This window comes from Lithobates pipiens, unplaced genomic scaffold, assembly GCF_037356315.1.
Source record: "Lithobates pipiens isolate NorthernLeopardFrog02 unplaced genomic scaffold, aLitPip1_a1.2 Scaffold_18, whole genome shotgun sequence".
NCBI classification, from domain to species: domain Eukaryota; kingdom Metazoa; phylum Chordata; class Amphibia; order Anura; family Ranidae; genus Lithobates; species Lithobates pipiens.
The window spans coordinates 448,581,645-448,609,588 of record NW_027507758.1 but is presented as its reverse complement, the minus strand read 5'-3'; the positions used below and the strand labels follow the sequence as shown (position 1 = coordinate 448,609,588).

The 27,944-nt window shown below is 42.9% G+C and overlaps 1 protein-coding gene across 4 annotated transcripts in view; it reads right to left on the bottom strand.

The window, feature by feature from the left end:
- TRPC1 (transient receptor potential cation channel subfamily C member 1) overlaps nt 1-27,944 on the bottom strand; it is a 149,709-nt gene that overhangs the window by 59,622 nt on the left and 62,143 nt on the right. For all 4 annotated transcript variants that reach the window (XM_077488219.1, XM_077488220.1, XM_077488222.1 and 1 more), the window contains 3 exons: nt 27,723-27,918; nt 24,704-25,040; nt 11,361-11,500 (listed from right to left, as the gene is read on the bottom strand). In XM_077488219.1, the coding sequence (XP_077344345.1) occupies nt 11,361-11,500; nt 24,704-25,040; nt 27,723-27,918 (673 nt within the window). The remainder of the gene's footprint in view (nt 1-11,360; nt 11,501-24,703; nt 25,041-27,722; nt 27,919-27,944) is intronic.

The window sequence follows — 27,944 nt, the reverse complement described above, 5'->3', positions numbered from 1 at the left end:
GGAGTCCCTCCTTACATCTGTGTCCCCATCAGTGGAGTCCCTCCTTACATCTGTGTCCCCATCAGCGGAGCCCCTCCTTACATCTGTGTCTCCATCAGCAGCAGAGTCCTCCTCACATGTGTTCCCATCAGCAGAGCAGAGTCCTCCTCACATGTGTCCCCATCAACAGAGCAGAGTCCTCCTCAAATGTCCCCGGAAGCACAACCCTCCTTCATGCCGTGTCTGTCTCTGTCCCCTTCAGCAGCAGCTAGTTCCTGGCTCTCTCTGTGTGTTTAGTGGAGAGAGGAGGGGCCTCCCCTCGCCACTGAACACAGGGGGATTAGTCCTCACTTAGTCCTCCTCTTTTTGTAGCCCGCCAGAAGTGACGTTATTCTCACGCTGCGCCACAAAGCAGCTCTAAACCCCCGCCAATGAAGCACCTCGTCTGCAGTCACATGATTGCATAAACGTGGCGCTTCCCATAGTGTACTGTGTCTGGCGGCCGAACACAGTGCACTTAAGAACTTTTTTTTTCAATTTTTTTTTAAAGGGCCATTTTTTGATAACATACTGAATTCATCTTGCTATCAATTTTGAACAAATTTCCTGTGCCTTTGCAGCTCACACACCCCCAAAACATCAGCGATCCACCTCAGTGTTTCACAGTAGGAATGTTGTACCTTTCATCATAGGTCTTGTTGACTCCTCTCCATATGTAGCGTTCATGGTTGTGGCCCAAAAGCTCAATTTTGGTCTCATCACTCCAAATGACTTTGTGCCAGAAGGTTTGAGGCTTGTTTTTGTGCTGTTTGGCGTATTTTAAGCGGGGTACTTTGTGGCATTTGCATAGTAATGGCTTTCTCCTGGTGACTTAACCAAGCAGCTCATCTTTCTTCAAGTGCCTCCTTATTGTGCATCTTGAAACAGCCACACCACATGTTTTCAGAGAGTCCTGTATTTCACCTAAAGTTATTTTGGGGTTTTTCTTTGCACCCCAAACCATTTTCCTGGCAGTTGTGGTTGAAATTTTAGCTGGTTTACCTGACCATGATTTGGTTTCAACAGAACCCCTCATTTTCCACTTCTTGATTAGAGTTTGAACACTGCTGATTGGCATTCTCAATTCCTTGGATATCTTTTTACATCCTTTTCCTGTTTTATACAGATCAACTATCTTTTCCGAGAAGATCCGTTGGCAATTCTTTTGCTTTCCCCATGTCTCAGAATCCAGAAACGTCAGTGCAGCACTGGATGAAAGATGCAAGGGTCTGTCAGGAGTCCAGAAACTCATTGACCTTTTATATACTCACACTAATTACAAGCAAACAGATCACAGGTGAGGATGGGTACCTTTAATAGCCATTCCAACCCCTTTGTGTCAACTTGTGTGCATGTTATCAGGCCAAAATCACCAGGGTATGTAAACTTTTGATCAGAGTCATTTGGGTAGTTTCTGTTGTCATTGTGATTTAAAAAGAGTAAACACAGTTGATTTATAATAATAGCTTCAGTCAAACGCTAACCATGAGTGAAAGAAACGTTTTTGTGTTATCATTCTCAGAAAAATGGCCAAGAATCAAAAATTCTGCTAATGAACTTATAAGCACAACTGTATCTGCTCAATGTCTATCTTTTTATTGTGTGCATTCGTAAATCCCCTTTGTAAGCCACTCCCCTTAAACAATTTAGCCACTCACAGTTTTTTTTTCTGCAATTCGTGCTACTTCCCTATCATTCTGTAAATGATTCTCCCAAGTTGACATCTCTGACTATGTAATGCATAGCCTCAGCCTTTCAATCCTGAATGAGACTAGTGGTGGCCATACACACTTTAATAAATGATCAATAACTTTTCCAATCAATCATTTCCAATAGGAACAATCAATTTATAGTTGACACCCCATTCAATGAATATGCCACACATGAGTATGTGGATTTCAATTGATACAATCATAATTTGCGATCATAAATTATCATTTGATTCTCTGTTTCCAATATGTAATCTCATAATCTGATTGATTGAAACACGATTGTATTGATAAGCAACTTAATCATTTCCCTCCCTGGCTGATTGACTCAATGTGATCGAATATAATCTAGATTACGTCAAAATCGATCAAAAGGGAAGTTGTATCTATTTGATTGTTTGCAGATGTGACCTTTTTGATCGAATCTCACATCAATTAATAATCAGATAAAAAAATTCACCATAAAGCAGAGTCAGTAGAGATTGCATGGTTATCTGTTTTCTTTCCCGCTCATAAGAATAATCAGGAACAAGAATTGCCTGCAGGGCTGATTGAGGCTGAGCATTTTGTAGGAACCCATACCACTAATACTCATTTTCTTAGCTGCAGACAGGCTAATGTGTCACCAATAGCACAAGATAACCAGACGTCTGCTATTTGTCCCTTGCCTTAGGTGAATTACTGTGATTTCCTCCCAGGCTCAACTGAAAAGTGAAGCAGTACACACTAGGGGAATACTTTGTCCCCTTCATTCATACAGATTCTAGATTGCAAACTGGCTTTTCAACATGCTGGAAAAGGAGTGTGCTAAGAAAAACTTGTGATTAAGCTGCAGAACCATATTTAAGCCCTATCACTCATCATTCACCCAGTAATTAAAGGGAATATAGTGGCTTTTTTACTAATTTACAATGTCAAGATTAAAATTATATATATATATATATATATATATATATATATATATATATATATATATACACACACACAGGGGTGGACTGACAACTCATGGGGCCCCCGGGCAATAGGAGATTATGGGCCCCCAGACAATCTGAAATTATGCGGCCACACAGTATACACACGCAGTATACAATCACACAGTATACACATACATGTACACACAGTATACACAGACATGTTTCTATTGGCTGAGACGGTACTGGAGAGGTGGGGCGGCTATAATCTCAGGATTTTTAGTACTGTCCCTGGTTTTACTGAGGCTGGCGACCCTGATGGGGCCCCCTAGTGGCTCGGGGTCCTCGGGCATTGCCCGAGTGGCCCAATGGTCAGTCCGCCCCTGTGTATATATATATATATATATATATATATATATATATATATATATATATATATATATATATATATATATGTATATTGTAATGTTCGGGGGACCAGGTAGATCGCAGGACACAGGCTTTTCACACAACAAAGGGTTTATTAAACTTAAACAGCTTTACAGCAGCCAAAAACAAAAGGAAAAGGTTTGTAGTCTCACCGACTTGCAAAGTCCAGAATAGCTGTCTCTATCAAAACAGTGCTTGATCTTGATGGCAGGTAGCTTCCCCTGCCAGGAGCCTTCCAAACAGGACACTGCTCTCCACTTCAGTTGCTGCAACCCAAAACAAACACCATCCACCATGTCTTCTCCACTCCTCCACACCCATCTACCACTTCCTGTCTTGTTTTTAAAGACACTTCCTTAACAGGTGGGTTAATCAATTTTATTCCCTTAAAGAGACCACAAACCAAATAGAGGGGAAATATAGCGTCCTTCTAGGACCCAGCCACGGCGTCCTGTACATATCCCCCCCTGTGCCCCAACGCCAAGGAGGTGGAGGCAACAGTGGAGCTCAAACAATGGACTCGGGAGAGGGCATCGGCATTTTGATGCAGTCTACCGGGCCTATGCTCCACTACAAATTTAAATTCCTGGAGTGCCAGGAACCACCGGGTAACCCTGGCATTAGTCCCTTTTCCCTGTCTCAGCCATGTTAAAGGGGCATGGTCAGAAATCAACCTAAACTTCCTCCCCAAAAGGTAATATCTGAGGGATTCCAGAGCCCACTTTATGGCCAGACACTCTCGTTCAATTATGGCGTAGTTTTTCTCCGCTGGTGTTAACTTCCTGCTGAGGAAGACTATCGGGTGTTCCTCGCCATTAATAACCTGTGACAACACCGCTCCCAATCCTACATCGGAAGCATCAGTCTGGACAACAAACTCTTTTGAAAAATTAGGTGCTACCAGGACAGGGTGTTGGCACAGCGCCGACTTGAGCTCCAAAAAAGCCTTCTCAGCGTCTGCATTCCACTCCACCATGACCGATTTCCGACACTTAGTCAGATCGGTCAACGGAGCCGCCAACGTGGCAAAGTTGGGTACAGACCTCCTGTAGTATCCCACCATGCCCAGGAATGCACATACCTGCTTTTTTGTGAGGGGGTGGGGCCAATTCTGTATAGCCTCTATCTTGTTGACCTGCGGTTTCACTACCCCTCTACCCACGATATAACCCAGGTATTTCACCTCCTCCATTCCCAAAGCACATTTTTCAGGGTTTATTGTAAACCCCTCCTTCCAAAGAGAGTCCAGCACTGCCTGAACTTTGGGCAAATGTGATTCCCAGTCTTTGCTAAAAATGACTATATCGTCCAAGTATACTGAGGCATACTTTCGGTGAGGTCGTAAAATCCTATCCATTGCTCTCTGGAACGTGGCTGGAGCAGTTTGCAATCCAAAAGGCATCCTTTTGTACTGAAAACTCCCCTCTGGGGTAGAAAAAGCAGTTTTCTCTCTAACAGCCTTAGTCAACGGTATTTGCCAATACCCCTTGGTAAGGTCTAACATAGTGATATACCTGGCTGGACCTAGTCTCTCGATAAGCTCATCTACCCGGGGCATGGGGTAGGCATCAAACCGGGAAACTTCATTAAGTTTCCGGAAATCATTGCAGAATCGCAGAGTCCCGTTGGGCTTCGGTACCAACACAATCGGGCTCCACCACTCACTCTGCGATTCCTCAATAATCCCTAGGTCTAACATCTTTTTTACTTCCTCTGAAACGGCCTTCCTTTGAGCCTCTGGGATGCGGTAGGGCCGGACAAAAACTTTGACTCCTGGTTCTGTGATAATATCATGCTCTATGACACTAGTGAGCCCTGGCAAGTCTGAAATGTTTTCTTTATTTCTCTGCAAGAACTCCTTTGCCTGCTGACTTTGGGTTTTAGACAGGGTATTTGCTACTTGGACACTCTCCACCCCAACCCGAGGCCCAAGTTTTATACTAGCCAGGGAGGTCACTGGTTCCCTGTCTGTCCAGGGCTTTAACAAGTTTACATGATATATCTGGTAGGGTTTCCTCTTGCCTGGCTGGTGGACTCTATAATTTATCGCTCCCACTTTTTCTTCAACCTCGAAAGGGCCTTGCCATCTGGCCAAGAATTTACTTTACACAGTGGGGATCAACACTGCTACTCGATCCCCCACTTGGAAGTTCCTAATTTTGGCTGCCCTATTATAGACCCGTCGTTGAGCCTCCTGGGCTTTTTGTAAATGTTCCTTAACTAGCGGCATCACAGTTCGGATCCTCTCCTGCATTTGAGAGACATATTCAAGAACACTTTTATGCTGAATTGGTTCACTTTCCCATTCTTCTTTAACAAAGTCCAGTAATCCGCGAGGTCTCCGCCCATATACCAATTCAAAGGGCGAAAACCCAGTGGAGGCCTGGGGCACTTCTCGGATAGCAAATAGAAGAGCTGGTAACAGGCAGTCCCAGTCTTTCCCATCCCTTTGTACCACTCTCTTGAGCATAGACTTAAGGGTCTTATTAAAACGTTCTACCAATCCATCTGTTTGGGGATGGTAGACTGATGTGCGCAGCTGTTTAATCCGGAACAGTTTGCACACATCAGCCATAACCTTCGACATAAACGGGGTGCCCTGGTCTGTGAGTATTTCCTTGGGAAAACCTGTCCATGTAAACAACTGGAATAGTTCCCGTGCAATAGCCTTAGAGGAGGTATTGCGCAGGGGTAGCGCCTCAGGATATCAAGTGGCATAGTCGAGGATCACCAGTATGTAAGAATGACCTCGAGCCGACTTTACCAAGGGACCCACTATATCCATGGCTATCCTCTCGAATGGGACCTCAATTATGGGCAGAGGGATCAACGGGCTCCGGAAATGGGTCGCCGGAGCGGTCAACTGACAGGTGGGGCAAGAGGTACAGTATCTCCTTACCTCTGCTTTCAAGCCTGGCCAGTAAAACCGATCGGCGATCCGTGCCTCCGTCTTTTCAACTCCCAGGTGTCCCCCTAAAACATCATCATGGGCCAGGTCCAGGACCTTGCGTCTATACTGTTGGGGTACCAATAATTGTTCTACCACATTTTCTCTCACTTTAGTAACCCGATAAAGCAATTCATTACATATTGAAAAATGTGGCCACCGCTCATTAGCACCTGGCTCTTGGGGCTCCCCATTTATTACTACAACCTGTTCCCGTGCTCTGGCCAAAGTGGGGTCCTGCATCTGGGCAGTACCAAATGCCCTCTGGGGAACACCCAAATCTGGCAAGGCAGGGGTAGAGGCTACTTCCTCATCCTCTTCCCCCAGCATTACCTGAAGCGGGGAAGGTTCCCCCCCCCTCAGTATTCAGGTAGGTCTGTGAACCCCACATTTTGACATCCTTAACAGTGTCAGCACTACGTTCATCACCATTAACCAAATCCTTAGCATTTTTATCAACTGGGTCCATATTACGAACATGCGGCATCTCAAGGTTATTACCCTCGACAACAGGAACAGAGGGACTAGTTTCTTCCCAGTCTCTGGACCTTTCGGATAGTTCTCTTTGTCCCCACAGTTTTGCAAATAACGGACAGTCTCGTCCTATGATAACGTCATGTATCAAGTTCTTTACCACCCCCACCTCTTGAGTACCAGTGCCACATGCTGTGGAGATGGACACCGAGATGAGAGGGTACTCTCTAGTGTCCCCATGAATGCACACAACCCGTAAAAATTTTCTTACCGGACCGATCTTCCCAATTACTCTAGGGTGAACCAGGGTTACCATGCTTCCAGAGTCCAGCAAAGCCCGTGCAGGGTGGTGGTTCACTTGGACTTCACACTCAAATTTCCCCTCTCCAAGGTCAAGATGTGTTATACACGCTTTATGGGCATAAAAAGACCCCCTCTGAAGAACCCCGCATTCCATAGGTTCTTCCTGCAATGGGCAGTGGGCCCGGGTATAGCCCCAGGCATGACATCGCCAACATTGTACATCCCCTCCTCTCCGATCAGGAACAGGTCGCTGAGGGGGTAACGGGTGTGACTCTTGGCCTTCCGGGGTGTTGGTTCCAGGGCTCCTGGGGACATCCTTTCGAAGGGCGGCAGTTGGTCGGAAAGGCCGTGGCAGACTGGGCCCTTTTACGCTTGGTGGGGCCAAGCAGATCCTCCACCACTGCATATCGTTCCACCATCTCGACAAGGCGGTTCACGGTTTTGGGGTCTCCATGGCTGACCCACCGTTGAAGGTCGTCTGGCAGTGACCTTAAGTATCGGTCCAGCATGACCCGCTCCCCAATTTGGGGGCCAGACAACACTTCGGGCTGCAGCCATTTTTTTACTAGTTGCACCAGGTCACATGCATTTGAGATCGCGTTGGCCGGTTTGAACGATACTTCCATTGGTGCACTCGTTGGGCCCGAACAGCCGTAGTCACCCCCAACCGAGCCAGTATTTCTGCCTTTAGTTTTTGATAATCTTTAGCATCTTCTGGTGGTAGGTCAAAATAGGCTTTTTGAGGATCTCCGGTGAGGAAAGGAGCAATTAAGCCGGCCCACTGGTCCTGGGGCCACCCTTCTCTCTCTGCCGTCCTCTCAAATGTTGCCAGAAACGCCTCTACGTCATCACTCAGGGACAACTTCTGCAAAAAATGGCTTGCCCTTATGGTCACCTGGTTGCCAGGGGCAACGGCCACTTGTTCATGGCCCTGAGAAAGCTGCTGCACTGCTTCTTTTAAGGCCACCATCTGAGCCTGCATAACCCCTTGTTGGGTCGCTAGCTGGGCTGCTAACTGGGCCACCAACTCGTTGTGGTGCGTTTTTTGTACCTCCAGCTGGGTTGCTAAGTGCTGATTAGCTTCCTCATGGCGAGTCTGCGCTTGTATATTAGCTAAGGACAGCTGTTTAATTAGCTCCTCCATTGTTTCAGCTTTCAACAGTTGTGCAGCTTTAACCCAGGACATAAATTCACTGTACTGTCCCTTTACATGTCAGTTCAAATCCAATGCAAAAAAAAAAAAATAGCAAGAAAAACGCCTGTTACTTTGTCCTGCCCGCATTCTCCACCACTTGTAATGTTCAGGGGACCAGGTAGATCGCAGGACACAGGCTTTTCACACAACAAAGGGTTTATTAAACTTAAACAGCTTTACAGCAGCCAAAAACAAAAGGAAAAGGTTTGTAGTCTCACCGACTTGCAAAGTCCAGAATAGCTGTCTCTATCAAAACAGTGCTTGATCTTGATGGCAGGTAGCTTCCCCTGCCAGGAGCCTTCCAAACAGGACACTGCTGTCCACTTCAGTTGCTGCAACCCAAAACAAACACCATCCACCATGTCTTCTCCACTCCTCCAACCCCATCTACCACTTCCTGTCTTGTTTTTAAAGACACTTCCTTAACAGGTGGGTTAATCTATTTTATTCCCTTAAAGAGACCACAAACCAAATAGAGGGGAAATATAGCATCCTTCCAGGACCCAGCCACGGCGTCCTGTACAATATATATATATATATATATATATATATATATATATATATATATATGTATATATATATATATATAAATATACACACACACACACAGTATCTCACAAAAGTGAGTACACAACTCACATTTTTGTAAATATTTTATTATATCTTTTCATGTAACAACACTAAAGAAATGACACTTTGCCACAATGTAAAGTAATGAGTGTACAGCTTGTATAACAGTGTAAATTTGCTGTCCCCTCAAAATAAATCAACACACAATAATTAATGTCTAAACCGCTGGCAACAAAAGTGAGTACACCCCTAAGTGAAAATGTCCAAATTGGGCCCAAATTCACAATATTTTGTGTGTCCACCATTATTTTCCAGCACTGCCTTAACCCTCTTGGGCATGAAGTTCACCAGAACTTCACAGGCTGATACTGGAGTCCTCTTCCACTCCTCCATGATGACATCACAGAACTGGTGGATGTTAGAGACCTTGCGCTCCTCCACCTTCCATTTGAGGATACCCCACAGATGCTCAATAGGGTTTAAGTCTGGAGACATGCTTGCCCAGTCCATCACACTTACCCCCAGCTTCTTTAGCAAGGCAGGGGTCATCTTGGAGGTGTGTTTGGGGTCATAATCTTGTTGTAATACTGCCCTGCGGCCCAGTCTCCAAAGGGAGGTGATCATGTTCTGCTTCAGTATGTCACAGTACATGTGGGCATTCATGGTTCCCTCAATGAACTGTAGCTCCCCAGTGCCAGCAGTACTCATGCAGCCCCAGACCATGACACTCCCACCACCATGCTTGACTGCAGGCAAGACACACTTGTCTTTGAACTCCTCACTTGGTTGTCGACACAGACGCTTAAATCAGCCAAAACAAATACGTTTATCTTGGTCTCATCAGACCACAGGACATAGTTCCAGTAATCCATGTCCTTAGTCTGCTTGTCTTCAGCAAACTGTTTGCGGGCTTTCTTGTGCATCATCTTTATAAGGGGCTTCCTTCTAGGATGACAGCCATGCAGACCGATTTGATTTCTGAGCACTCCCCCACCCCTTCACCCTCTGTAGCAATTCTGGCAGCACTCATACGTCTATTTCTCGAAGACAACCTCTGGATATGATGTTGAGCACGTGCACTCAACTTCTTTGGTCGACCATGGCAAGGCCTGTTCTAAGTGGAACTTGTCCTGTTAAACGGCTGTATGGTCTTGGCCACCATGCTGCAGCTCAGTTTCAGGGTCTTGGCAATCTTCTTATAGCCTAGGCCATCTTTATGTAGAGCAACAATTCTTTTTTTCAAATCCTCAGAGAGTTCTTTGCCATGAGGTGCCATATTAAACTTCCAGTGACTGGTATGAGAGAGTGAGAGCGAAAACACCAAATTTAACACACCTACTCCCCATTCACACCTGAGACCTTGTAACACTAACAACACTACTTTACATTGTAGCAAAGTGCAATTTCTTTAGTGTTGTCACATGAAAAGATATAATAAAATATTTACAAAAATGTGAGGGATGTACTCACTTTTGTGTATATATATATATATATATATATATATATATATATATGTCAAAAAGGTAAATATGAAATATATTACTTTATGTTCTTAAATCCAGCCAGGAAGTGAAGCTTTCGTTACTGGTGCCTTTTCACATTATTTTCAGTTTCGCCTCATTTCTGGTTGTAAAAGGCCTGTTGTTTACAAAGCTCATTAGCTCAAACAGAAATGTAGCCACGAGTTAATGAATCAGAGCAGTAACTTGTCTGCAACAGCCTCTGAACTGCTGCATGGGAGGTTAGAATGAGAGACAGTCTACCCAAAACGAGACAGCTACTGTGTTCTCTTAAAATTGTATTAACAAAGATTGTATATATAAATAAATTATATATAAATAAATAATAATAAAGAAATCAGATATAAAAAAAGTTTACAGTGTCCATGATTAAATAAGAAAATGGCAGATTGACCCAAAATCATTATAGTTTCCTTTAAAAAAGTGAAGCTGTCATTTGTTGTCATGACCAGGGCTGGACTGGGACAAAAATTTGGCTCTGGACTTCATCATGACCGGCCCACTTTAATTTTTAGTGTCCCCAACAGTGCCCCCCTTACATCAGAGAGTCCCAATCAGAAGCCCCCCTTCACATAAGAGAGTCCCCGTCAGAAGCCCCCTTCACATCAGAGAGTCTCTATCAGAGAGTCTCCTTCACATCAGAGAGTGCCCATCAGAAGCCCCCTTCACAGTGTGTCCACATCAGAGAGTCCCCATCAGAAGCCCCCTTCACATCAGAGAGTGCCCACCAGAAGCCCCCTGCACATCAGAGTCCCCATCGGAAAGTTCCCATAAGAAGCCCCCTTCACATCAGAGAGTCCCCACCAGCAGCTTCCTTCACATCAGAGAGTCCCCTTCACATCAGAGAGTCCCCATCAGAAGCCCTCTGCACATCAGAGTTCCCATCAGAAGCCCCCTTCAAATCAGTGTGTCCTCCCTCTCCTCCCCCTCCCACTTGTACTTGTTTTGAAGGCAGCTTCTCCAGTCATGTGATAACAAGTGATAAGGGGAGAGAGGAAGGAAAGTCTGCCAGCTGTCTATTTTGCCCTGTAGGCTGGAGGGAGCAAAAAGCGATCACTCACTGTCAGAGAGGAGCAGCTCCAGGACTGCGCCTGACCAGCCCACTGAGCCATCGGCCCACGGGAAACTCCCAGTAGTCCCGATGGTCAGTACATGCCTGGTCATGACACAAGCAAACACCAGGTGGAATGACCCTTAGATCTTTTAGCTTTTTCAATACAATACTTACTGGATTGATGGTCAGAGCCTGCATTGAAAAAAATAATATTCATGCACACAACTCACCTTACTGTGAGCCACAATTTTCAGAGTAAAGGTTGCCAGGTACAAGGAATTCATCACAAAGCTGAGCTGGTTCCGAGATTCCTCCAGGAAATCTTCCAGGCCATCATACCAGAGACGTTTCACATCTGACCAAACCATACCTGGATATAGACACATGAGGAATCAGACATATAATACAAGCAGTGTAATTCCTCTAGTCTGAAACTAAAGCTCTTATATAAAGCATTACTTGATCTTGATCCAAGCAAGCTTCCTAACATCGAATGTCAGGGATACTTTGTAGATTAGTGTTCAGTAGAAATTCCACCATTACATGGACATGGACACTGAAGCACATTAAAAGTGAATTCATTGTTTTTTTCTTTTTCCCTTTCTAGTCTTCTTCCCTAATCCTCATGCTAAAACATGATCATCCATAGTTTAATTTGTTCCATCACTTCTCTCCTCCATCTTGTCCAATCAGAGAACAGAAAGCCATGCATATATTATAAAGAAAATTCAAAGTCTTCTATGAATGCTAGCAGTCTTGAGCGAGCGATAACCTGTGATCAGTGTGCAGAGGAGAAGCACAGAACCTGAGCAGGGCCACGAAGTTAATGGCTATCACAGTAGCAGTGCTGACTACTACTGTGATTTTCAGCTTACTCAGGAGCCTATCTCAGGTATGAGATATGCATACTTACATTGCATAAAGCTGGACCAGTGTAAGAATGCAATATAGTATAGTATAGTTCAATTCTGGAGTTCCTCGTATTGAAGCTTAAAGCGGAGTCCCACCCGTTTTTTTAGTTTATTAAATGTTAGGAGCTGCAAAAAGTGTAGCTGCTGACTATTAATAAACAGACACTCACCTGTCCCACGGTCCAGCGATGCAGCCGCCTGGAGCCTCGCTGCTCTCCCCTCTCCTCTCCACAGCACCGCCATAGCAACGGTGGGCAGCTTACGGCTTCGCAGCCAAGCGCGCACTGCTCATACTTGAGTCGCGCTGTGCTCTGCTATTGGCCAGGCAATCTTCTGGGACCTGTGACGTGTCCCAGAAAATTGCTGGGAGGGAGGGGCCACCTAGGGGGAGAGGAGGAGTTAAGCGGCCAAGAATTGGATGAAAGAAGTGGGACAGGAAGTCCCTCTAAAAGAAGGTACCCACTCCGCCGCCAAAAAAAATACATGCTAAATGTGGAATGTAAGGGGACGAGGAGTCCTTAAAGTGTAAGTTCCACTTTTGGGTGGAACTCTGCTTTAGGCATAACACACAGGGGTGTGTTTATAAAACATTTTAACTTTGAATTTGCCCATTTAAAGTGCCCATGCATTCATTCTGCCTAAGTAGGACACAAAAACAAATGTTATAAGGTTATTTCCTATGTTGGATGAATGCTTCTTATTGATTAAAATGGAAAATACTGCATTTAGCCATTAGATGTTGCTACATATCATATACAGTACACTTTCTGTAATACTTAGCACTATCTAGTGGCCAAATATGGTATTTTCAGTTCCAAATCAATGAACAACATTCTTACAGCACAAGAACAAATCTAATATTATTATTTTTTTTGCTCCATTTGCACAAAACAAAAGTACATGTACTTTCCTCGGGCAAACAACTATGGATTTTTTTATCAATACACTCCATAATATAGCAGAAAGTCAGACTGGTGTAGACTTTGAGCAGTAGCCTCAAGTTTGCTGCCTTCTGGATACAAGAAGTAAATATTAAATATATATATGGAATATGTCATATATGCTTGATTAAAAAGAAATAAACATATTTTTATTTTATTCATTATTATTTTATTTGTTTTTAGAAAATATATGCACAAAAATTTAACATTTTCTGCCTAGTAAAGTTGTCCAGAGGCATGAAACTGGTTAATTTATTTTTCCTTTCTGTAAAATGATACACTTCTTCTGGGGATATTCTTTCTAAACATACTATTGGGAATTTGTATTTTAATAACAGTGGAGTTAGTGTGGGTGTTGTGGTTAGTTCCAATGGGTGGCCAGGCCACCAAGAGCTAAAACCAGTAATGAATAGCAATGATTTGAAAATATGAAGTGCACATGTTTATTAAGAATCTGTTTACTGAGATCTAAACTGTTATAAACCTTTTTTTTAACTTTTAAATAAAGGTAAATTAAATTACCCTAAATTTAGGATATCATGAATATCTCATACTAATTCGGTAATATAGAATCATCTTTTACATCTGAGTTGTTTTTAAATATGTTTTTTGCACTAGGGGTACATTTTGCCTTCCATGACAATTTTTTATAATTTTCAGTAACATGAAGATTGCAGGAGCTAGCTGTCATATAGGTTTTCACCTAAATATGCAAGACAGCTGTATTAATTTGTATCCTCTGAAACAAGAACAATAAAAGAGAGAGAAAAGCACTATAAGTACTCCAAACAACAATTTTAATTAAGCTCACACAACCGCTAGTACACTCAGCAGTAGCAGACATGAATGCCATATTTTTGTCTATATGCCACTTTCTTAAAAATAATCTTTCCATCTTGCATCTGCTCTAAGCCAAATCTGCTATTCAGTGTCCCACATGCTGCATGCACCATCTGTGTGGATGGCAAACTCACAGAATCCATGAACTTCACTGTCACTATGTGCCTGTTTTCTGAAAAGATAAAACTCCAAATTAAAAGGTAAAGCATCACTAAAGGATATCCTTATTCTCCAAAAATAATCCATACACATCCACTACTTAATGGCCCTATAATCTATTTCTCATGGCATTATTTCTTATTGTGTTTTTCTGCCACTTTTTAACATCCTCCTTGAGCTCCTCATTGTGTTTTGAAAGGGCATTGCACGTTAGTTGTGGACAAGTTGTGGACAAGTACATTGCTCTATGCCAGCTTTTTTCAACCAAGGTGCCCAGGCAAAATGCCTAAAAATTTCCCCCGGAATTGTATAGAAGCCAGCAGATGAATGAACCCTGCCTTTTAGTTACACAAAGCCACAGGTTTTCATTGTGCACCATTATGACCTCCTAGCTGCCAGCATCCTGACAACCAATGACCCTTCCCTGCCCATCTCTGTCAGTGCTGGGGTGATGTAGAAAAACTGAGGGAGAAGAGAAACATTGGAATACTAGTCAGTACCAATATTCAAAAGTGTATTGGATTTAGAAGAATAAATCACCTCTAATGTTGGGTTTCCTACATGTGTGGATGTTAATGTATTATGTAAAACTATTAGAATCGTTTTTTACATTTTAGAATAGCCGTGCCTCGAGAATGTACATCATTTTAGAGGGTGCCTTGAGATTGTCCATAATTTTAAAAGGTGCCTTGACTTAAAAAAGGTTGAGAAACACTGCTCTATGCACACTACGAATCCCATAGTCCATCTTGGGAGCAAGCAAGAGAGGGTGGCTATGTTCCTACATACAGTGATACCATGGAGAACAAACAGTCACCCTCTATCTGTAAGTCGGTTCACAGCAGCAAAAAAAAAATATATAATTATAATTTGGAGATTGGAGGAGGCTGAGAGCAATAGAAGGGACTTTTTTTTCAGTTAAGAATACATACTAACACCTCCTAGATAGGAGCTAGGTTAGGTAAACTTAGTTTAGGCTTACTGTATTCAGTGGAGCTGTATTTCATTGTTCTGGCATGTTCCGTGTTTCATTGGCTGCAGGATTGACTGCTTCCCCATTTGTCTGGAAATGTTCTGGAAGATAGTGGGCAGGGATAGTCTAATCATCAGCTGAATATTTATGCAGCCCCAGCCAATCTCTGGAGAGAGGTGCCCAGATGGTTGTTAAGAGTGTGTATAATTAGTCTGACTATAAGAGACTATGAGCAGAGGGTTCTTTTTTCCTGAAGAGGAGATCATAGCCTAAGGGAACTGTTTGCGCCCTAGACAGTTCTGCCATGTACCTGCTTTTCATCAAGGCCTCAGTTGGAAAAGCTGGAGGCCTACTTTGCTAAAAGTCTGCTGAAGCTGACTGAGGGGCCTTCGTCTGAGGATCTAGTCTGGTATCACTGGGAGAAATTGTATGAAAGATATTAGAAGGAGGCAACCAATTATCCAAGGACATTAGTGAATACAGACTGGTGTGAGAAATCCTAGGGACCGTGTGCTGTTGCCATCACTCTTACACTAGAGTCGGGGTGTTTAAAGGGGACATTGTGTTTTGTGTCCTGAAGAACTTAGTCTATTTAATTACTATTGAAATATTTTTAAGAGGAAGTTTCTGGTATAATGTTTTTATTGATATGCAAAAGAAAAACAGATGTCAAATTTCCACACAGGGTATATAAACAGGAACATAATACATATTTTCATGCAAGAACATGTATAAAATGGTGTTATAAGATTTAAACTATAAACCAACAGTGACCCTGAACCTGCAGACTCAGGGGCTGAGGTGGACAGGGGAGCGGACCTGCCTTTGAAAATGGAGTCAACAAAACCAAACTAAGCACAGGAAAAAGAAATGAACAAAAGAAACAAACACAAAAAAAACACAACGAGGGGGGGGGGGGGCAAATTTACAGGCAAGAGGCCCAGACATAGAAGAAAGGGTAAGGAAGAGAGGCGAAGAAGAGGTAGAGAAAGGAAGTTCCCCCAGGATGGGGTCAAGGTCATGTTAGTTTGAGAGGCCTAGGCTGATGGATGTAGAGTTGGAAATGCATAGGACCACCACAAGGCCCATACTCTGAGAAATCTGGCATGGAAGTCATAGAGGATACTGGTCTTTTTTTTGTGGATCATAAGTGTCGTCAAGGTGCTCTTCACCTCTGAAAATGATACAGCCTGATTTTTTCAGGCCTCGCTATTGTGCGCTTATCTGTGATAAACAGATAGGTACAGTACCTAGTTTCTGCTGGTAAGAGAAGAGGCCTGAGATTGGACAATGGAGCAATGCAAATTTAGGGTCCTTATGGAAGGGAACGTGGAAGAGGGTAAACAGGAGTCCAAAGTCCCTTGACCAAAGTCCCACGAGGCGGGGGCAGAACCACCAAATGTGCATTTCATTTCCTCGCTGACTGCATCCTTGGAAGCATCTATCACTATGGGATGGGTTTGACTTGGCAATTCAGGCTGGAAGCCAGTACCAGCAAAGGAGGACCTTCAGCCTCCAACGTGGATGGAATATAAAAAAAATTTAAACCTGAGTTTAGTGTCACTTTAACTCTCGGCTCTGCATTTCGTTAATCCTGTTAGGACAATCTTATCTCTAGAATGTACAATATGCTCATCCACATTATGGTTTGTATAAGCACAGGTTTATACAGGCATTTTATATTTTTATTTTTATTTCCTGGCACCTTTCTGCACCCAGGGAGCCGCATATGGTACGTACCAGCCTTCCATATTGTTAAATGGTTGTACATGGACATACTCTTGTAAACACTAATGCTTCTTTGCATCAGTGTTTACCTGCAAATGCGAGACTGACGTAATGTTGAAAAATGCATGGCAAGCTGTATGTGGCACGTGTGGCTCCCCAGGTGCATGTGCATATGAACCCTTAATAAACAGATTTATTTGGATCTCTACAAAGGCTAGCATATCCAAGCAACGGCACTGCCAAGAACATTGTAAGAACATTGTAAGAAAATGAAAGAAAACATGAATTTGAAGTGAACATTTATATTATGGGGGAAATGATAGGAAACTATACCCTGCCTGTTTTTTGTTTATTTTTGAGACACAGCACAATTCAGGCACCAAAGAGCTCCTCAATATGGCACTCTCTTATCCCTGTATCATATGGATACCAGGTCTTTTGATCATTGAGTTCAGAAGATATATATTTGTTTTGTGGTATATTTAGCTATCAAATAGTAATTAACCAAGAGTGCACAAGGCTAAGATAAAAAATACCGAGGCTGTGAAAAGCCCATAAAGGGAATATACTCTCTGAAGAGCCCTATAGAAATGTGGTATGTGTTTTAGGATTCATATTTCAGAACATGGCAATCTACAGAACACTGAGCAGAAAGATCCTTTCATATAAGTTTGTGAGATGTGTAACTGTCGCTTTAGTATTCAGATCCTTGTAAACACATTAGTGTTCTTCCAGGCCTGGCCACCGTTCAGCAAACAGCTGAGATCACTCTGCTGAGTTGGAATACTGGAGAAATGTAATGCGGTTCTTGGCAGAGTAGAGCCCTGGCTATGTAGGTGGCTGACCAAATCAAATCATACATTGGCACTATATGGTCAAGCAAGCGCTACAGTTAACAAAATGCTAGTCATGCAGCAGTGTCCCCGAGCTGGTGTACCAGAGTCTGAAAGCCCACTTTAGGGTCACAGTTAAACATGAATAAAATAACATAAACTTGGTTTTTGAATATGAACATTCACAGCTGATGTTAAGGTGTCAAAGACATAGGCTTCACTTAGTCTATGTCCTGACACCCGTTGCAGAGGAACAGGGCAGTGCTTTTTTAGCACTGAAAAGGTTACCTGAGTGTAGTCCAGGATCACCCTCAGGTAACCTATTAAAAAATGTCAGTTTTTTACCTTAGCAAGCCATAACATTATAGCCACCGACAGGTAAAGTGAATTACATTGATTTACTCATTACTATGGCCTCTGAAAGTGGGTGGGATAAATTAGGTAGGAAGTGTAGCGCTGGGGTTGTGACCAAGTTATGCTAAATAATATGATGTTCTTTAAGTAAGAGTTTGTCTCCCTCTAGTGTCCTTTTAATGCGATTAAGACTTTTGTTTAGTGTGTGTGAACAGTTTATGTGAAGCAGCGTTACAAAGCATTATGGGAGATGTAGTTTAATGAAGAAGTGACTCTTGTGCTTAAATCAATCTGGGAACTACTGACCCACAATGCCTAGTTTACCTACCCTCAATGCTAAGTCACAGAACAGCCTGCTGGGTAAGGAGATAAAAGGACAGGCGTGGCATTCTTTCGATCTCTCTGGACACCATTCAACACACAGCAGAAAGGCCTGTGTGTGTGTGCCCAGGGCTGGGAGTGCCTGCGGCCTACAGCGAAGAGCGCATCGCCCGCTCCAGAGGGATCCTTGTGAACGGCCCTGCTGATCAAGCAGGAGGATCGGTCTGCGCTTTAGAGCATTTGAAGCCATCAGCACCAACTATCCGGAGGAGTGATACAGCTTGGACAGAGACATCTTTAATCAGACTGAGACACCAGGAGGAGAGACTGGATGGAGCCTCACAGCCTCTGGGTCTACTTGGTGAGAAAGCCACCTGCCCACTTCAGTAAAGTGCACTGTTGACTAAATGAGTTGTCTGTAGACTGCTGGTAGTCCCACAAGAGTGATCTCACTTATCCATAGGCTACATACAGTGGAATTTCAGGGTATGCCTTCCCTGTGCTATAAAGTCAATGCTGAATCCCATCCACTGCTAAAGAGAATGTATTATAAGTGCCTTATATTTGCAAGTATACAATTACCAGCTCATCATTTATCCCACAGTCTGATGTCTACAGTTCCCCTGTTTGGATTTACAAATACTGCAGTCTTATACCATAAACTAGCTGAAGACCAAGAAGACAAGGAACTTTTATCACCTTCTACAAACCATTACAGTTCACTTGCATTTGGGACATTGCATTACAACCTAGGGGGAGCCCTTGAGTATAGGTTAGATACTGTATGGTGTGATTACACGTGAAAGACATTACTCTGCAATTTAGTGTCTGTGTTGAGGCTTCAGTAGGAAGGTGGTTGATATAGATCTTTGAGGATATCAGACATTTGTCCCACTGTACCCCTATACTCTATACATTGACTATTGAAATTACACATCGTGTTAATGGTCATCCATTGTCATCTACTGTTTATATCTGACCACATTGTTCCGCATGTTTATTGCTTATTTCAATGGTTAATTGATATTCTGTGTGAGTCTCTGTCTATTACTACAGCTGGGGGTACCAAGATTTTGGTAAATATACTGTATAGTATACCATTACTGTGTTTCTCTTTACCATTGGGTCCCACACTCATATTGCCATACAGGTGTGCCAAAGGGGTCAAAACTGTTCTTGGGGTTGAGAGGCAGGGTGCAGAATTGAACATTTTTCAGCAGCTCCTTTGGGGGTAGTGCTACACAAGTAAGCATGTTTTCCTTGACGTTTGTGTGTTGAAAGCAGAAAAATTGGTCAATTGTAAGGATTTCAGCGACTGAGAAGAACAAAATTGTAACAGCTAGATACTGGGTCAGAGCAACTCCAAAACTTAAGCTCTTGTGGGATGTTTGCAGTGGTCAGGATCAACCAAAAATGGTCCAAGGAAGGTAAACCAGTGAAACAATGACATGGTCATGGGTGACTAAGTCTTATCGAGGCATGTGGAGAACAATGGCTGGCCCATGTAGCCTGAATAGAAGAGCTACTGTAGCTGAAATTGTTGAAAAGGTTCATGCTGGTTCCGATTGAAAGATGTCAGAACACACAGTGCATTGAAATTTGTAACATATAGGCTGCATAGGCACAGACTAGCCAAGGAGCATCAGAACTGGACCACAAAGCAAAGAAGAAGCTGGCCTGGTATGATAAATTCATGAATGGTTTGAGGAACACAATAGCAAATTCAAGGTTTTGCTTTGACGTCCATATTATCCAGATCTCAATCCAATTGAGCATCTGTGCAATGTGCTGAAAACACAAGTCCAAGGTAGAGGCCCCACCTCACAACTTACAGGACTTAAAGGCTCTGCTACTGACGGCTTGGTGCCAAATACCACAGCATACCTTCAGAGGTCTAGCAGAGTCCATGCCTTGATGGATTATGGTGGGTGGCCATAATGTTATATCTAATTGGTGTATACCTCCATTTATTCCTCTCTTGATAGTTCTGAAGTAGAAGAGAGGGGGACTGCCACATAAAATATAAACACCATTTCCTACATGGTACACAGAAACGTATGTGCCCTATAAAAGGGATCAAAGAGAATGTTTTTAAAGGTCAATACTCTGGTTCTATAAAACTTATCCTTGCTTTACTACTTAAAGTGTTTGTTACCCCAGTATTTCATATTCTGCTTATGTGGCTGCTGTACCATGTACTTGTATGAAAAATAATCCTGCTCCCTTTGTATTGCTTCCTTTGTGTGAAATCCCTAGTGATCCTGTCAGTCCCCCTGCTTTCATAATAAAAACTGACCACACTAATCAAGAGAAAACAGCGTGGTCAGCTCCCTTGCTATGCTGAGAACTCAGCCTGTTCTCTTGCCATCTCCACCCCCCCCCACCCCCGCTCAGCCATTCACTGGAAATTTCAGTATGCTGTTGCTTCTCCTCTCCCAGCTCTTATGCAGCTGAGAACAGAGGGAGCAGAGGGAATGTGATCACTTCTAAAAAAAAGGGACAAAAAAGGTATTTATCATTTTTTTTATATCTATACACAAATGTTTTACCTTTCATTTCTATTTAAAACGGAATTGGTTGTTTTACAAGGTCCACATTTGCAATCACTTTAAAAAAAGTAATTGACCTTTAACAAACAGGAACATATCAAGTTTCCCTATACAATGGTCAAGAACAGTGAAAGTATAACTGAAAACAAAACTTTTTTTTTTTTTGGATAGAGTGGATAGGGTTTGGAGCCCCTGTTGGTTTTTATTGCTGTCTGTGTCCCTGTTAGGGAGTTTCTCCCTCTCTATTTGTCCTGTTTACCATTATTATCAATAGTGAAATTAAAAGAAGATCCCAAATTTTAGGTTGTCCCCAGAATAGTTATAGAGGGAGAATCGTCCAATGGGGACACTAGTTCTGGGAGGGAGGGTGGGTGTGGTTAATGGATTCCCCTAATTTTCAGGGATTTCCTTGCACTTCCTGTTTTGTCACTGGAACAAGAAGTGAAGGTAAATCCCCCCAATGAGACACAAATGGCAAAGAAAAAAATCAGACAGATGGTCTAAGGCCTGATTCACACCTATGCATTTTCAGTGCTTTTTGCAATTTACAAATTTGAACTACAGAGAACCTGTTCCATAGAAAACCATGTTAAATGGACTGTAGTGCAAATCTGCAAGATGCAAAAAGCACAAAAAATACCTAGGTGTGAATCAGGCCTAACCCTCCCCCACTGTATTCGAAATAAAATAAAAAAATTCCTGCAGTTCCAATTGAAGGAAAGCTAAGAATGACAGTCCTGGGTTGTGCATCTTCCATTTCTCTAACTTCACAAGAGTTCCATTAAAAGTTTTTTTTTTTATTTGTAATCTAAACTTGCACCCATGAAGCAACCTTGATAAGTGCATTGTACTTCGATCAAGAAAAGGGGTGTTGGATATTATCTGTCAATCCAGGGGCGGATCCAGGGGGGGGGCAACGGGACAATTGCCCCCTCCCAGAAAATAGAACTTACTCCAAGGCTTTCTCCCTCCGCCACCTCACCAGATTTGCATGAGGCATCTAAATGCAGCTGGGACTTTATTGCTGCCTCCCCTGGCTTCCATCAGTTTATTTAGAGGGGGCCAGTGGGTCACTATGGGGGTCTGGAATTGATGTGACACAGGCTGCTGCTACATGCTGGCAGAGTTGCAGCAGAGCGGCACGAGTGTCACTTCACTTCCCTGTCAGGCGGAGTGATCTCTACCCCAGTGGTCCTCAACCCTGTCCTCGGGGCCCACTAACAGGCCAGGTTTTATGTATTACATTGGGGAGATCCAGACTAGAATACTGCAATCACTGAGCAGCAAATGATATCACCTGTGATGTATTTCCGTTATCTTGCAAACCTGGCCTGTTAGTGGGCCCTGAGGACAGGGTTGATGACCGCTGCTCTACCCGACAGGAGCTACCTAGTCCCGGCTGGTTATGTTAATTAGCTACGGCAGGCATTGCTATGTTAATTAGTTAACACCTTGTCTTACAGGTGAAGTGGTGAATGCTTTGGGGGTGAGGGGGGTGAAATAATTTACACTGGTAATTGTAATATGGCACATGGAGGGGGTTAATGTACTCACTCATGTATTTGTGATCAGTGACAATTAACCCCTTTGTGCTGCATTAATGACAGTGGCACCATCAATGTTAATTAACCCCTTTTATGCTACAGCATGAAGGGGTTTATAAACACTGCCACTAGTGCCACTAATGCAGCACAAAGGGGTTAATTAATTGCCACTGGTCAGTAATACATCAGTGAGTACATTAACCCCCTCCATGTGTCATATTACAATTACCAATCATCATCATTATCATCATGATAATCACACAGCACAGGTGCGTTGAGCCACAGCACCTGTATTGTGTGATTATCATGATGATAATGATGATATAGAATGACAGAAATCCGTATCTTTATGCTTCATTCACACAGGCAGACATGCGTCTGACATGCAGGGCTGTCTTTTACTGGCTTGGGGATGCATAAAGTGTTACATGCATCCCATTTATTTATACTGAGACACACAGCCGCTATATCCCAGTATGTCATGCGTGCGGATCCCAGAATGCATGCAGGGTTTATTCAAGGACCCGCACCAACATGTCATATTGGGATATAGCGGCTGTGTGTCTCAGTAGAAATAAATGAGATAAAACCGTCTCGTTCGCGGCCTTTACCGCCGTCGCCCGCCCACCCCAGTGTGAAAGCAGCCTTATTTTCTGGCAGTGCCCCTCCCGAGACTAGACTCTGGATCCGCCCCTGTGTCAATCTCTAATTTATTGGCTGCATAAGTGCTGTTTAATGAAGAAAAGCAGATTTGTAATTTAGAAATATGGATTAGTAATTTAGAAAAGTGGAAGATATCAGTGTATGTCAGTAGAAACTATTCAGATGCTATTTTTGTAGTGCAAATCAGCTAAAATAATTGTAGGCAGGTGCAGATTGCTGACATTTCAGATCAATTTAAAGCCTATGTGATGAAAAATGAAAAAAAATAAAAATTAAATCAGCACAACTGACATCACTCACTATCAGTGTGATGTGTCCCTTGTGCTGCTGACTCCTGGTTTAGTAAAAACCTTTCTACTGACCCCCCTACCCCCACTGCTGTAATCCTCTGGTGATGTGGGGGTTAACAGAGCTGAGGGAGTTGTGACAGGCACTCATCAAGAATGCCAACCAGTGGCTGTTGGTCCTGTATATTTGGGGGGGGGGGGGCAAACAAGGCACCCATCCACACCACCCCCCCCCCCCCCCCCCCCATCTGTCCATCGCACTTACCATCTAGCAGCTATGCCAGCCGTTTCCGCTCAGCTCCTCTACTCATAGAAGCCGTACTATAGTCTCTATGAATGAAAAGCTATCTATGAATATATATATATATATATATATATATATATATATATATATATACACACACACACACACACACATTCTCATGGATTTATCACAATATTACTTCTGGATACTATTACTCGAAAATCTTTCTGAGATCAAAGCCATAAAGTCCAAAGCACAAAATTTACATGTCCAATTTATATTTTTCAAACACCAGGAACAGTCATTTTATAGATCTTAGAGGGCATAAACTCATATAATCAGGCCTTAAGGTGTAACTAAAGGCAAATCATGTTTTTGGATAGAGTGGGAAGGGTTTAGAACACCTGTCAATTTTATTGCTGTTTGTACCCCCATTAGGGACATACACCTACTATTTTTGTCCGGTTTGCCATTAGCACTGAAAACATCAAGAAAATCACAAATATTGGGTTAACACAAAACAGTAACAGAAGGGAAAACTTCCAATGAGGACACTCCTTTTGGTGACCCTGGTGACCCCCTGGGATTCTCTTTGGAGGGATTTCCTCTTACCTCCTGTTGTGACTATGGGACATAGATGGCAAAATAAACTGACAGCAGTTACAACTCTCCCTTATGCCCCGTACACACGAGAGGGATTAAGTCTGACAGACCTCCAAAGGAGTTCCGCCGGAGTTCCGACGGAGTTCTGGCGGACTTTTCGACCGAACGGACTTGACCACACACCATCACACCAAACTCCGACGGAGTCGAACGTGATGACGTACGACTGGATTCGACGTAGGAAGTTCATAGACAGTAGCCAATAGCTGCCCTAGCGTCGGTTTTAGTCCGTCGGAGTAGCACACACACGAGCGAATTTTTCGAAGGGGACCGGGTCCGGCGGAGTTCCGTCGGGAAAATTTGAAGCATGCTTCATTTCTAAAGTCCGTCAGACTTTAGCGAAGCTAAAGTCCGTTGCAGCCCACACACGATCGGATAGTCTGACGGACTCAGTCCGTCGGAGTTTGGATGTCGAAAAGTCCGCTCGTGTGTACGGGGCATACCTCTATCCAAAATTGAAAAAAATGTTTTGCCTATAGTTCTAGTTCTATTTTAATTGATGTCTTAGTTTCTACACCAACAAAATAATTTCAATAATCTACTAATGTCCATACTCTACTTACCAATGAGCCATATGATGAGCAGATAGTCAATTCTCTCTAAAGCTGGTCCCATTGTGTTCTTTTTGTCCTCATTGTAGACTAAGGAATACAGGTTAAGAAGCAGCAGGAACGTGAAGTAAGAGGCTCCATGTATGATAAATTTCATGAAAGGTGTGTGGATCATACGTCCAACTTGTGACTTTGGGGCAAGGAGATAGCACAGGGACAGAATTGGCCAGCATATGACCACAGTGAGGACAATCAGTATCTTCTTGCACGTGTGTTTTCGCCTATAGCCTGCCATTTGCCCAAACCAGACAGTGTTGAGGAACTGCTGACAGTTTGACTGGGATACAAACTGAAAAAAAAAGAGAAATAGACTTAAAGGTATATACATTTGGCAAGCAAGAGGCAGCTGCTTTGGGCCTCACAACAATGATGGGGCCCAGGGCAGCTGCCCCTTTTGCCCTGCCTTAAAACGGTCCTGACTGCCATACACACAAGCCGAATGTTGGTAGTTTTTTATTACACCAGCCAATATCTCATTTGGCCCGTGTGTACTAGGCATAAGGGTCAGGTTTGGCTTTATTGAAAACAACAGAGTTTTTAAAATATTAACTGAGCCAAAGCAATCATTCAATGAAATCAGTGGTAGGGGAATTTTTGGGCAGTCATGAAGGGCTTTTCCCTCTGAAAATGTTGTTGTCTGACTGAAATGTCAACACTTACCTAGACACTGACACAAAGAAATCATATAATTCAGGAGTTCTGACTGCAGTTTGACTTTATTTGTTACATGCTCATTCCATATCAGTTAGGGCTGATGCCATTTCTTGCAGTCTACTAAATGCTGTGTGTTGTCAGCCCACAAGAGGAAACTGGAAGTGCATTTCTGGCAAAATCAATAAGTATTTTTGTGTACTTGTAGGGCCTTCAAAGGGAAAGCAATGTGCATGTATTGCAGAGATGTACTGCATATGTTTTTTTTTGCTGCCATACACTTTAAAGAGGAACTGCCGTCTGCTCACTTAATTTGTAATAAAAACATATTTGGCATTCTGAAGCTGCCCTCCAACAACTTTGCATGTTATTTTATACATACTGTGATTTTGTACTTGCCAAATATGCTGCAGAAATCTCCCTCCACTGAGTCTGGCTGCAGGCATTTTAACTGTGGGCAGCTGAAACTGAAACACTTCCTGGAGTTTACACAGAGGCACACCTCCAGTTCTGCAACCCTGCAGCTCTCATTGGCCCTCTTATGCCTCACCCCCCTCCCTTCCTGGCAAACTCTCAGGAGAGTGAGAGAGAGAGCTGTGCATGATGTCATAAGCCTAGGCTTTTTACCAGACAAGATCAGGAAGTGGTCTGTATAAGGTATTGACTGGCAGAAAAAAAATGTTTTACTATCCAAAGTTAAAACAACAAGGGCAGAAGATTTAATAGATGGAAAGTTGAAAAAATGACTGAAGGTCCGCTTTAAGCAAAATCTATATTCAAAATATCTGATATACAGATAGCCACTAGATGGAGTTTTTGTATCTGCATATAAAATGCAGTAACCAAACTATAGAGCATACTAGTACAGAAAAATGTAAAGTTTAAATCAAAAAGTACTTATAGATATGTTACAAAAACAACTCAAAATATGTACTTATTAACATGTCTTTTATAACAAAAAAAAAAAAAAATCCCAAAAATTGTAAATTGATTGGTTTGCATGAAAGTTATTGTGCCTACAAATGATAATTTATGTATTGGATATATTTTTCTTATCTAGTAATGTCTGTGATCAGCGACTTATAAAGGGACTGCGAGCAATCTGACACTAATGCCGCGTACACACGATCAGACTATCTGGCGGACTTGGTCCGGCGGACCAGAGTCCACCGGACAATCCGCCTGTGTGTGCGCTAGTCCGCCGAACTTTTGAAATGAACGGACTTGCTCACACAGAGAAAAGTCAGTTGATTTTGAAAGCACTCCAGGCAGCCGGGACTAGCGCAGGAGGTCAATGTCGCCGCCTCCAAAAGATTAACTGTGTGCCTAATAATGCTTACAGTGTGTATTGTGTTTTTACTAAGCAATGTGCCAATTTTTACTAACTGTTTTGCAGTGGGAAAAAAACAGCACATTACTGCTGTCTGTAGAGAAACCATGTTGTTTACCAATACAGGGCTCTCTTCTGTCATTTGCTCCGCCAATCAGCGGGTTCCGGCCATAAATCAATGGCTGGGATCCGCTGATCAGTTTGTGCTGTAGTGAATGACAACACAGCCAGCGTGGCACACGCACGCCCCTATCTGGAAATTCAAAACATGTATAGTTACATGATCCTGCACAGCCGAGTCACACTGTAGCAGTAAAGCTTCAAGAGGTGGTCGCCAAGTGGTTAATGTAATTTCATAACTTATTTTCAATCTTAAAATTTGCAGCTTAAAATAAAATAACTGGTGATCCTGCCATGAAGGTCCTTGTTCAGGCATTTCCTGTTAAAGGATGACAACTGACTCCCAGTTGTACACTTGAGCTGCCACACTTGTGTGGATTTATTAAACCTGATGTACATAGAAGCTGGTGCAGCTGTGCATAGTAACCAATCAGCTTCTAACTTAAGCTTAAGCTTTGACAGTAAAACCTGGAAGCTGATTGGGTAATAGGCAGAGTTGCATCAGATATCTATGTGCACCCATTTTAGTAAATGTCACTAGCGCCCCTACTGAAAACCACAGAAACATCGCACAGGCATGGCTACCAATATCAAGATCAGGAAGCCAACCAAGAACAATGATGGGCAGTTGAAGCTGGAGCAAGTGCATATAGACAGGAAATGTCTGAAAGTGGATGAAAGAGATTAGGGGACAGAGATACAAAAAAGGGTGAAAACGGTGAAACAGTAAAAAAAAAAAGGCAGTTTTTTTTTTATCATGCATTGCTTTTGCAAACTTAAGGTAGGGTTTAGATCTACTTTAAGAAATTATTTGCACTTTTATCAACATCTTATTTTATAATGAACTGTTTACAATGATTATAAACCTACCTCTTTCTGGTTGTACTTGATTGCCAGCTTTAGTCGGCTCAGATTCATGCGCTCCTCTAGAAGTCCTCTTTTGTCCAGCGGTTCATCACTAGACTGATGATTTAAGATCACTTCGAGTTCCCGCGAGTTCCTAGCCTGAGCCAGCAAGTCCTTTGCAAAAGTCTTACACTTCTGAGCAAGCTCTTCATAATCATTCCTGAAAAGTACAGCTTAGTATAATAT